The following is a 12,869-nucleotide window of genomic DNA, read 5'->3' on the forward strand; positions in this document are numbered from 1 at the left end:
GGAAAAACAGGTCCTTTGAAGGAAAAAAGACACTGGTCCTCTTCCTGCTCAGTAAATATCAATAGATTTAGACTTCGTATCACATTGTGGAATTAACATGGTATGTTGTGGTTTCTTGGCTGTGGATCTAAAATGTTGCCGATATACCAGACTTGAACTGTTCTGAATGTGGCGCAAGGACACAGATTGTAACAGCAGACATTACTGCAGAATTGATGATCAAGGAAGGGTGTGCAAAGTTGATCCTTGAAGTGTTAACCAATTACTGGAAGGAGAAAAACCTTATTATTTATCAAGAACTTTTGAGGCACTTCACAATGACCCTGATTTTTCAGACTATGTGGTTACCTGTGACGAGACCTGGAATTTTAAGTGCAATCTGGAGAAGCAGTGCTACAGTTGCGAGTGGCATAGATTGTTATCTCTCTTCTCCACAAAAGGCATGTGTCAAGAAGTTGAAAGTGTTTTTTAATTTTTTATTTTTTTTACTCAGTTCTGTTGGCAGAAGCAAAGTGTCAGCTGCATCAGAAGAGATATTGCCATTGTCTGGCAGCTGCAAACCCTGCCCACATGGCTTAGTGTATAACAAAACTGTACATGCCCATGTCAAAATTCTGCTCCTTTTCTAAGATGAGAGTTCATTTTTAGTATCGGTATTGGTGATGAATCATTTGATTACAAATGAGAAACCATTTTTAAGTGCAGAAGTGCTACAGCTCTTGTGTGTTTGTGTATTCCTTGCTCTTCTGTATATTATGCAAAATTTTCCAAATATTATCAGATTTAAGAGTTAAACAGTTCATTTGTGAAGGTTAAGAGTAAGACATTTATTTCCGTAATTTCTGTATGGGTTATGGCAATTATTTGTAATCATTTTGTGCACCTTGGATAAAACATTATTTATATGTGCATTTTTTGTTTCAGAGAGTATGATGACCTTACTACAGGTCAAATGATGCTACAAGATCTAGTTGAGCGTCAAGGAATACCGGTTTTTGAGAGTATACCAATTGCACTCAACTGCACTGCAAAAGTAAGATACAGATAACATTTTGCTTGTGAGTACATTGGTTGTTAAAGCTCTAAAAAAGTCCACAAAGTTAGAGAACAATTTCATGGTAGTGTGAATGCATACAATACAAATTGAAGTTTGTCAAAATTGTTGCTTACTGTGTTGCAATTTAAAGGCAAATATTATCACCACCTGATCCAGCTCTGTATTTTCTAAGTATAGGAAATAGGTTACATTGGTCAATGGAGTAATGGGATAAGCTGTTGTGTGAGAACAGAAAAACACATGGCAACCATTTTTATTTGAGAGTCAAAGGGAAATGTTGGAGGAGGGGTAAAACTTTGTGGAGCTCAATAGTGTTTTATTATAATAGTCTGTTCCACTTATAAGATTTATTAACTTTGTGTGAATTAACAATGGTAGCCCATTTTCTTTTGAATTTCACTTCTAGGTGTTGCGGGACAACATTAGTGTGCAAGATTTAGGCTTGAATGATTTTGCTCAACCTGTCAAAATGGCCCATGTTCAGCTAGGTGACAAACTTATGTAAGTAATATCTGTAGCACAGAGAGATTGTAGGAGTAAAAGTATGTCATCACATTTATCTCAATATTTTTCTTTTGTTTCAGAAAGCTGAAAGAAGCATTCGATGCCCTAGACACTGATAATACAGGAGAGATCAGTCTGGCAGATGTAAGTTATTTTCCTCCTCCTCCTCCTCATCCTCTTTATTGTCACTGATAATTTTGCATATGGAAACATTGCAGTTGAACGAAATATACTCACCTTGCCATGAAAGACTGCTTCCACCCACCTCCCCATTAATGTATTACTGGACCACCTTTACCTCTAGCTAGACAGCATTATTAGAGATCGAAATCAGTTCTAATTAAAATATCTTAGAGTTGTGTTTCACATTACAAGCTACAGTGTCCAACTGCATTGATTATTTGTTGTGAAAATACAAAGTAATGTATACATGTAATTCTAATTCATTTATTAAATGAATAAACAATTACTTTACTGATTATTTGTGATTATTAACAACAGTGTGCTGAATGTTGACTGAATTTTTAAGATTACTGCCCACAAGACACAAGTTTATAGGGTATATGGGTCATGAGGGCATGCAGGCATGTCGGCTGTTAAGTGTACAGTAGCTAAAGGTTTGACTTACTCCACATCCATGAGGATCATTTAAATGAGGGAACAGGGCATACTCAACTAGAGATTGTGGTGCAAGTTCCTATTCCACTGACTAGCAGAGATAGTTGAGAATGCCAGCCATGTTCATTGAAACTCCATAAAGCCTACAGTTGCAGCATTGTCTCCAGAACAGATCACAGCCCCACGTGTTCTTAGTCGACTGGAAGCCTTGAACCAGAGACTCCGAGGGTTCTGTGACAAGCTAGGCTGTGAATTCCTAGATATTACCAGGTGGCTGGTGGCTGGGAGTTGTAAGGTCCCCTCATGACCTATTGGTCATGTGTGCACTACACGTCAGAGGCAGCTGTCCAAGTAACTAGCTGTGTGTGGGGTGCACACAAAGCTTTTTTAGATTAGGTGACGCTCTAGATAACAACAGCTTTGGAGAAACCCAGAAGTATCAGTGTAAAATTCAAAGAAATGCCTCCTGCAAGTGACAGTATTAAAATCCTAGTGGCTAACCACTGAGGCATTCGCAACAAAGTGTCAGAGTTGGAAGCATTCCTTAAAAGCACTGAAGCTTGCATGATATTGGGCACTGAAAGCTGGTTAAAACCTGAAGTTGTCATGGTGAGATCTTTGGGGAAAATTTAAATGTATTACCAAAATAATAAGGAAACAGGAAATGAAAGTGGTGTATTTGTCACAGTAAACAGGAAACTCAAACTCACTGAGACGGAAATTGAAGCTGCATGTAAGATTGTTTGGGCAAGGCTCAGTATTGAGGATGGGCCCAAAATTATAATAGGATACTTCTATCAACCGCCAGATTCTCCTCCTGATGTAACCGAAAACTGTAGAGAAAACCTCAGTTTGCTTGTACAAGAGTTTCCTAATGATACTGTAATTGTTGGAAGAGACTTAAACCATCCATCAATCAGTTTGTATAATTATAGTTTACGCTATAGTCAACACAATCATCTTTAGAGAATTTAGCAACTGTATACAAGTAGATATTTAAGATAATTTTCTTTTATTGTTCTGTCTCAGTTCAACACTTTTTTAATTAGATTACATGTTTTGATCACTCTGGATCATATTCAGATCTAACTAATTGCAATCAGCAACCCGTGCCCAGTACGTTATTCTGAGTAGAAAAGAGGGGTTGCCGATGCAATTTCTTACATCTGACGATGGTCCAGAGTGATAAACATGTAATAAAATTAAAAAAAGTGTGCATCTGAGATCGAATGATAAGTGAGAATTATCTTAAATATCTAATTACAGTTTTGTTACTGGTGGGCAAGACAAGACATCATGTGAATCATTGCTACATGCCTTCTATAAAAACTAACTAGAACAAATAGTTCAGAGCCCCTTTCGTGTTGGAAATACATTAGATCTAATGGGAACAACACACCTGATCTCTTCGATGAAGTCCACATCGACATCGATGTCACTGGCCGCTGTGGCAGAGCGGTTCTAGACGCTTCAGTCTGGAACCGCGCTGCTGCTACAGTCGCAGGTTCAAATCCTGCCTCGGGCATGGATGTGTGTGATGTCCTTAGGTTGGTTTGGTTCAAGTAGCTCTAAGTCTAGAGGACTGATGACCTCAGATGTTAAGTCCCATAGTGCTTAGAGCCATTTGACCCATTTTGGCACCGACATCGGTGACAATGATGCAGTTACAGCAACAATGAATATGAAAACACTAAGAGCATCTAAAACAAGCAGAAAGAGTTATATGTTCAGCAAATTAGACGGAGAAACAGTCGTGTCCCATCTCAATGAGGAACTTGAACATTTTGCTAGAGACTGGAGCATGTAGAGGAATTATGGCTAAAGTTTAAAAGAATACATGACCTTGCACTGAATACATACATACCCAGTAGGACAGTTCATAATTGTAGAGATCCTCCATGGTATACAGTTACTGTAAATAAACTTCTAAAGAAAAAGACAATACTGCATCATAGTTATAAAACAAAGCATAGTGCTATAGAGAGATGATGAATGAAAGAGAGCAATGTGTGAATCCTTCAGTGACTTCCAAGCAGAATATTGTCAATGATCTTTCACAAGAGCCCAAAGTAAGTCTGGCCATATATAAAGGCTCTTAGTGGGACCAAAGTTTGTGTCCAGTCACACAAGGATGGAGTGTAACTGATAGTAGCAAAGTGAAAGCAGAAATTATTTACTCTGTTTTTAAATGTTCCTTTACAAAGGAAAACCCAGCAGTATTGATCCAATTAAATTCCTGTACCACTGAAAAGATGAATGGAATGCATATTAGTGTCAGTGGCACTGAGAAAAGTCTGAAATAGTTCAAATTGAATGAGGTCCCAGGACCCCGAGGAATCCTTCTTGGATTCTATACCCAATTCACAGCTGAGTTAACCCCTCTGTTAACTATAATCTGTTGTAGATCCCTTGAACAAAACACTGTGTCCAGTAGTTGGAAGAAATCACAAGTCATACATGTCTACAAGAAGGGTAGCAGAAGGGATCACAAAACTACCATCCAATATCTTTTACTATCTGTAGTAGAATCTCCGAATATATTCTGAGGTCAAACACACTATCTCGAACAGAACAACCTCCTCCATGCCAACCAGCATAGTTTTTGAAAACATCGATCATGTGAAACCCAACTCACATTTTTACTCACATGATAGCCTGAAAGCAGTCAACTAGATGAAGCAATTCTCAATTCTCGCTTAAGCTAGTGGCTGAGTATCATACCTGTGCTTATTATCAAAAGTATGATCATATAGGGGAATCAGATGAAATACATGGCAGGACTGAGGGTTTCTTGGTAGGTTGGACACAGCATGTTATCTTGGGTGGGGAGTCATCAACAGATGCAGAAACAACTTCAGATCTACCCGAGGAAAGAGAGTTGGGTCTGTTGCTGTTCATGTTGTATATTAATGATCTTGTGGACAATATTACTAGTTACCTCAGATTTTTCACAGATGATGCAGTTATCTACAATGAAATACAGTCTGAACGAAGCTGTACAAATATTCCGTCAGACCTTGATAAGATTCCAAAGTGGTCCAGTCATTGGCAGCTTGCTTTAAATGTTCAAAAATGTAAATAGTGCATTTCGTTGAATGAAAACTTGTAGTACTGTGAACGTAATAGTAGTGAGTCACAGTTGGAGTCTGTAAAGTCATACAAATACTTGGGTATAACACTTCATAGGGACAAGTAATGGAACAATCACATAGGCTCAGTTATGGGTAAGGCAGGATATCAGACTTTTATTTATATTTGGAATACATGTGAAATGAAATGCAACTGGTCTACCTAGTGCGACCCATCCTGGAATATTGTTAAAGTGTGTGGGATCCACACCAAATGCAACTGTAAGGGGATATTGAATATAAATACATAGAAGGGCAGCACGAATAGTCGGAGGTTTGTTTCACTTATGGGAGAGTCTCACTGAGATGTTGAAAGAACTGAACTGGAAGACATCTCAAAAAGAGATGGAAACTATCACAATAAAGTCTACTAAGAAAGTTTCAAGAATAGGCTGTAAATGATGACTCCAGGTTCATACTACAACCCTCTGCACATTTCTCCGATAGGGATCATGATGATAAGATTAGATTAATTACAGCACACACAGAGCCAATTAAACAATAATTTTTCATGCCCTCCATAAGTGAATGGTACAGGGAAAAGCCCTAATAAATAGTACAGTGGGACGTGCTATTGGCTACATATTTCAGTGGTTCGCAGTCCGTAGATGTAGATGTAAAATAAGGGGCTAGTTTTCCAAAGACACATTGACCGATACCTTGCAGTACTAAAAGAATAAAATAAATCCTTTATCCCACGCATTTAGGTGACATACCTCAGTTTAATTCATTTTAACTGTTTGAACCTCACATTGATGATGATTACTCCAGGCCAAACAGTTCATCTTCATTTCTTTTGTGACTGTTTGATGCACACGGTGTCTTCTCATCACTAAACAGATTGTTTACTCTCTGTGACTCACCTACTTTCTATGATTTGTAAGTAAACAATACATAAGCCATCAATGTTATGTGAATACTTCTGATGGCTCCCATCCAAATTCAGTTATTTCCACCAGCACAATAACTGTAGCAACGAAGTTCTTACGATCACCTGCCATCTGATGACTTGCCCAAATTAGCTATGTTTGTGACTAATTTAAAAAGATTGTTAGGTGACTGGCTGTAGTTTGTTCTAAAGTCAGCTGCTGTTTGTTCCTCTGTTGTGTGTGGGAAATACATAAACAATGAGGGTATTGTCATTCTCAACTAATAAACTCACAGGCACATTTGAGAAACTTCCTCACCTCAGCCACATTTCTTAAGCTTGTTGCCCATCGTAAATCCTCTGAATCAAACTATGTACTAGTTTGGACGCTATGTGGTTTTGGAGTGAATAATAAAATTTTAAGCACTTGTGTTCTGTGATTTCTAATTTTTCAGGTTTGCATGGCATTTAGGATTCTTACTGACCGAAAACTTTGTCTCTCGGACATAAGGAATATCTTGGCTACTCAGACAGGTTAGTTACTGTTTTATTATTTTACTGTTGCTATTGTACTTGATGCTAATGATGCATAGACTTAATTGTTTCACATATCAGTAACTGGAGATAAACTGATTGGTGTGTCAGTTCGATAATGTGTCATTGTCATCTTCAGTTCTGAAGATGGGTTTGAATTCAGCTCTTCATGCTAGACTGTCCTGTACAAGCCTCATCATCTCTGAATAACTACTGTGACCTACATCAGTTTGAGGCTGCTTACCATATCCATACCTAGGTCTCTCCCTACACCTTCTACACCCACAGTTCCCTCCACCATTACCAAACCAAATATTCCTTCATGCCCCAGGACAGACCTATCATCTGACCTTCCCCCCACCCCCACCCCTTTTTTCCAGTTACTTGATTTACTTGTCCGGTCTTCAGCGTTCTTCTGTAGTATCACATTTCAAAGGCTTCCATTCCCTTTTTGTATGAACTGCTTCTAGTCCACATTTCACTTTTGGACAGGTTACTCTAAAGACAAATACCTTCACAAAACACTTCCTAACACTCAAATTTATATTAGATGTTAACAGATTTCCCTTTCCAGAAATGCTTCTACTATTCTCAGTTTATATCCTCTCCTTCTCAGTTACTTTACTGACTGAACAGCAAAACTTGTGTTCTGCTTTTAGTGTCTCATGTACTAATCTAATCCCTGCAGCATCATCAGATTTAATTTGACTACATTCCTTTATTCTTGTTTTGCTTTTGCTTTTGTTGATGTTCATCTTATATCCCCCTTTCAAAATACTATCCATTCCCTAAAAATGCTCTTCAAAGTCCTTTGCTGTCTCTGACAGACTTACAATATAATTGACAAACTTAAGAGTTTTTATTTCTTCTCCCTGAACTTGATTTCATTTCTAAAGCCCTCCTTGGTTTCATTTTGTGCCTGCTCGATGTACAGATTGAGTAACATAAGGGGAAGACTAGAACTACTGTTTCACTTTCATTTCTGTCAACTCTTATAACTGCCATGTAGTTTCTGTAAGAGTTACAAATGACCTTTTGTTCCTTACAGTTTATCCAGGTTCCTTTAAAAACTCCAAAGAGTGTAGTTCAGTGCACATTGTCTAAAGCTTTCTCTAAATCTACAAATATTTTAAATGTTGGTTTATCTTTTTTCAACCTGTCTTCTAAGATAAGCTGTGGGGTCAGTATTGCCTCTCTTTATCTTACATTTCTCTGGAACCTCAACCAATCTTCCCCAAAGTCGGCTTCTGATTCTGTTTTTTCCAAAGCTATCTTAAATTTTCATGTCTGTGGCATCTTTCCTTGCCTGGCACACCATTTTTCTGTGGTGTTATTACATTTGTCCTCTAGCCTTTTTGCATTTCCAGTCAATCACTTTTTAGACAGCTGTATTCCCTTTCATGTGCTGTATTTGCTACATTTTATATATTCACTCTGTTAATTAAATAAAATATTTCCTGTGTTATCAGAGGATTTGTACTAGGTCTTTCACTTCTTATCTTCATTGAGACTGGATCTGCAGCTATGATTAATAGTTTAAATGACTTAGTGCCACCTACAGCTGTCATTTTTTGTATATTGGTTGTAAGATTGTAAAATTTTGATCCTAGACCATTACAAAGTATTTTACAAAATCTTACTAATGACACATTGTGCCATACTGCTCCCTGCTCCTTTTTGCATTTAAACAGCATCCATTACTATTGTGGCTGTTGAGTGCAGGTATTGCAATTTTCATTGTCCATTACTATGAAAGCATGTCACAGTTCCAAAAACTACAGACCTGTGCATTTCACATCCTGTAGCCCTCCAAACACTTAGTGGTCACACAATGTTTAATGTGAGCATATATTATAACAGCTAAGTGCCTGCAGTTGCAGGCATAATAACTGTGGATAATATTTAAATATACCTGTATGGTGTAATGTGTTGTCAATCAGTTTTTGTAAATTGATAGGTAATTGTACAATTGTACTGCCAGTAAAGGAAAAATGACAGTTGCAGGAGGCAGTAAATCATTTAAATAAGTCTTTTAGCAGTGTGGTACTCTGCTACTTGCACTTTCATCTCTCAAAGTTACCAATTCATTTTCTATTGCATTCCTTTCCCCCCTTTCTTGTCAAGCATTGCCTAATGATCTCATAAACTCTCAGCAACCTCTGGTTCTTTCAATTTATCCAGTTTCTATCTCTTCAAATTCTTACGTCTTGATCAAGCGAGGTTGCACAGTGGTTAGCACACTGGACTTGCATTCGAGAGGATAACGGTTTAAACCTGCGTACGGCCATCCCGATTTAGGTTTTCCATGATTTCCCTAAATAGCTTCCAGTAGATGATGCGATGGTCCCGTTGAAAGGGCATGGCCAACTTCATTCCCCATCCTTCCCTAATTTGATGGGACCAATAACCTCACTCTTCGGTCCCCTCCCCAGAATGAATCAACCTTACCTTTTTGCAATTGTTTTCAGTTGTAATCTGCAGGTCATAACCAATAAAATTATGGTCAGTTCACATCTGGAAATATTCTGCATTTAAAGTCTGGTTTCAAAATCTCTACCTTCATTTTTTAATTCTTAAACTAAGTGTTTACAATGATTTAATTATACTCTGGAAAATTCTGCCAGGCAACTTCCACTTTCTTTATTCTTCCTCCCCCCCTCCCCCCCTTTTCAGTCAGTGTTGCCCTGCTAGTTTTCCTTCTCTTCCATTTCCTAGTATCAAATTCCAGTGATCCGCCACAATTAAATTTTTTCTCTCCTCTAATTACCTGAATAATTTCCTTCATATCATATTACTTTCTTTCAATCTCTCCATCTGTGGAGCTAGTTGACAAACATGTGCTACTCTTGTGTGTCTCAGCTTTGTGTTTACCATGACTATGATAATGCATTCACTATGATGTTTGTAGTAGCTTACCTGCGTTCCTATTTTCTTACTCATCATTAAGCTTACTCCTGCATTACCCATTCTTCCCTGCCACCTCACTTCATTAAATCCCACTGCTTCTAACTTCAACCTGTCCCTTTACCTTTTTAAATTCTTTAACCTACCTACCCAGTTAAGGGCTCTAACATTTTACACTCTGTGACACACAGAATGTTTTTGCTTTTCCTACCAAGTAATCCTTGTCCAGTAAATCAAATGTGGAACTATTTTATCTCCAGAATATATTATCCAAGAGGACACAGTCATTAACCCATAAATCAGAGCTGCATGCCCTTGGGAAAAATTATGGATGTAATTTCCCCCGCTTTCAGCTGTTCATGCCACCAGCACAGCAGAGCCATGTTGGCCAAAGTTAAAAGTCCAGATCAGTCAATCACTGACACTGCTGCCCCTGCAACTAGTGAAAAGGGTGCTACCCCTCTTAAGAACCAGGAGTTAGTGTAGCCTGTCCCCAGATAGCCCTCTGTTGTGGTTGTAGCAGACCAGTCACCCCACCTTGGGAAGGTTGATTGTTCATAGAGTGGGAGTAAAAAGGGGCGGGGGGATGGGAGATGACTGTTAAAGAATTAAATACTCCAAAATTTTACAGTTGTAAAGTGATATATCATAAGTGTTTGGTTAGCAGTTTATCGCATAAAAGTTATACTTCACGTAGTGTTTCAAAAAAATTACAATTTATATGAACTGTTTAATTTGACACACCCAAAAATCACTTCTTTTTTGAGACTTACCAATATATTTCCCAGGCATAGAACTTATTCCAGCACTCGTATATTCAACAAGAAATGTAATTTAAATTTACTCCATACCTACCGCTGACCTTTATTTTGGGAGTACGATACATAAGCACATTGTGTATTTACAAACTGAGGTGTCAGATTCTTAAATCTTGACTGTAAAAAATGTTCTTGATAACAGGTGTTAAAGCAGTCGGGTAGCAATTCATTAGTAATTCATATCTCTCTCTCTCTCTCTCTCTCTCTCTCTCTCTCTCTCTCTCTCTCTATCTCTGAGTGATAGTGAGAGTGAAAAAGACATGTACTAGTAATATAGGACAAGTCAAATAACATGTGTTACGATCACTTTTTCTTCGTTTTTTCCCTGCATGGGACTTTCAGACATCACATATGATTTTAGTCCTTTTCATACAGTTAGCTGCATATAATTACGATATGCAGTTTACTCCCAAAAATTTATATGAATACTGAAAAATGGAGAGTAAATATCAGAATGAAGTTTCGTCTTCACAGCATAAGTACTGAATTTTTATCTGAGAGATTTCTTTACATTTGTATCTACATTTCATTATTTAAACTTCAAAGTAATATTTGCAGTTGAGTTCTTCTGTTTTTTATACTAAGAAATAATTCATAACCCTAAGAATTCATTTGTTTCACAAAAACGTTTGGTGTATGAGGAATGTTTTTAGCTTACTTCTGAATACCCACATAATATTAATTTCCTTTTGTATGTAGATGGAAAGATTGTTGTGTACCTTTATTCCTTACTCAGTAACTCCCTTCTATACTATCATGAGAGCTGTAGACTCTTGGTGGCAATTTTTTCTGTGTCTTGTCATAGTTCTGAATGTCACCATTTTTCTGAAAGATCTCTATGTTGTTGATTATGACTGTAATCATGAAGTGTATATACAGGGTGTCCCTCCTAAGGGTCTTCAGATGCATTTGCCAGACCAGTTTTGTACCATGAGAGTCGAGTTTCTCCTGGCATGTACAGTGTTCAAATAACTTACAGGAATGCAGCTGGATGATGTCATTGACAACCACCAATATTTCAACACATGCACACCCTGTAATTTTCAATGCAAAACTGTCTTAAAAATGACAGGTTGTGCAACTGTCTAAGTATGGGTGGTTGTCAGTGAAGTCAGTTGACTGCATTCCTGTAAGTTCTTTGAACCAATTTGGCACCACTCTATCGAATGAGCATGTAAAGTTCTGCTTTAAAAGTAATTTTGTTTGTAACTGGAAACAAGATGGCCCTTACTGCCAGTGCTGGACAGTGCATGAAATATCTGATGAGCAGTATTTGTTTGAGTTCACTCAAACTACATATTGCAGAAATGAAAGTGCAAATAATTACCAAAAAACCAGAGAAAATGCATATGACACCTAGGAGGGACATCTGATATATGGTACTGCAAGTGTAAATATCTAAAATGGCTAAAAGAGATACCTGCAGGATGTTCTTAAAGTAGCCCCACATATTAATTTCACTGCTTAGTTTTTAAGTCTGAAAAGTTTCTCAGTTTCTGCAACATTTCCTCAGTAGGTTATACCATAGGAGAGGATAGAATGGGAATGTGGCAAAAGCATTATTTCAATTGTGGAAATACAAAACTTAGTGAATAAAGTTTATTCAGCAGCTAATAAATTTGCTCATTCCTTCTTAACTGATTGTCAATCTGGATGCATAAGAAACTTGTATGTGCAGTTTCTACAGTTTTCCACTTTCTTAGATCAGTTTCAGGAACTTGAAGTTTTTTTTTTATTTGTCACCTGGGACTACATAATATTAATTTAAAAAAAATGTTATTTACTATGAATCACTTGCATGCTTTATAAGTTGCTGTATTGGCTGTAACCTTCGTTGTAGTGTTTGGCATTTTGGTTAGAATAATTTTATCAGCAAGCACCACAATTTTTTCCCCAGTTTTGAATTGTAACTTCTAGATAACACCCCTGTGTGAACCATGGACCTTGCCATTGGAGGGGAGGCTTAAATGCCTCAGCAATATCGATAGCCATACTGTAGGTGCAACCCCAATGGAGGAGTATCTATTGTGGAGCCAGAAAAATGTGTGGTCCCTGAAGAGGGGCAGTAGCTTTTTCAGTAGTTGCAGGGGCAACAGTCCAGATGATTGACTGATACGGCCTTGAAGCATCAACCATAATGGCCTTGCTCTGCTGGTACTACGAATAGCTGAATGCAAGGGGAAACTATAGCTGCAATTTTTCCTGAGGGCATCCTCTTGGGTAAAATATTGCAAAGGTAAAGTAGTTACCCATGTGGATCTCTGGGCGGGGACTACTCAGGAGGATATCAGCTGAAATAAAACTGGCATTCTATGGGGTGGAGTGTGGAATATCAGATCCATTAATTGGGTAGGTAGGCTGGAAAATATAAAAGGGAAATGGATAGGTTCAAGTTACAGTTTCAGCTAATGAAATTTGGTGGAAGAAGTAACAGGACT

At 37.8% G+C, this 12,869-nt stretch overlaps 1 protein-coding gene across 2 annotated transcripts in view; it reads left to right on the plus strand.

The window, feature by feature from the left end:
- The window catches only part of LOC126183874 (uncharacterized), a 547,907-nt gene that overhangs the window by 472,259 nt on the left and 62,779 nt on the right, over positions 1-12,869 (plus strand). For both annotated transcript variants that reach the window (XM_049926169.1, XM_049926170.1), the window contains exons 7-10: positions 925-1,033; positions 1,464-1,558; positions 1,642-1,705; positions 6,631-6,709. In XM_049926169.1, coding sequence (XP_049782126.1) covers positions 925-1,033; positions 1,464-1,558; positions 1,642-1,705; positions 6,631-6,709 — 347 coding nt within the window. The remainder of the gene's footprint in view (positions 1-924; positions 1,034-1,463; positions 1,559-1,641; positions 1,706-6,630; positions 6,710-12,869) is intronic.

This window comes from Schistocerca cancellata, chromosome 4 (genome assembly GCF_023864275.1).
Source record: "Schistocerca cancellata isolate TAMUIC-IGC-003103 chromosome 4, iqSchCanc2.1, whole genome shotgun sequence".
Taxonomy (NCBI): Eukaryota; Metazoa; Arthropoda; class Insecta; order Orthoptera; family Acrididae; genus Schistocerca; species Schistocerca cancellata.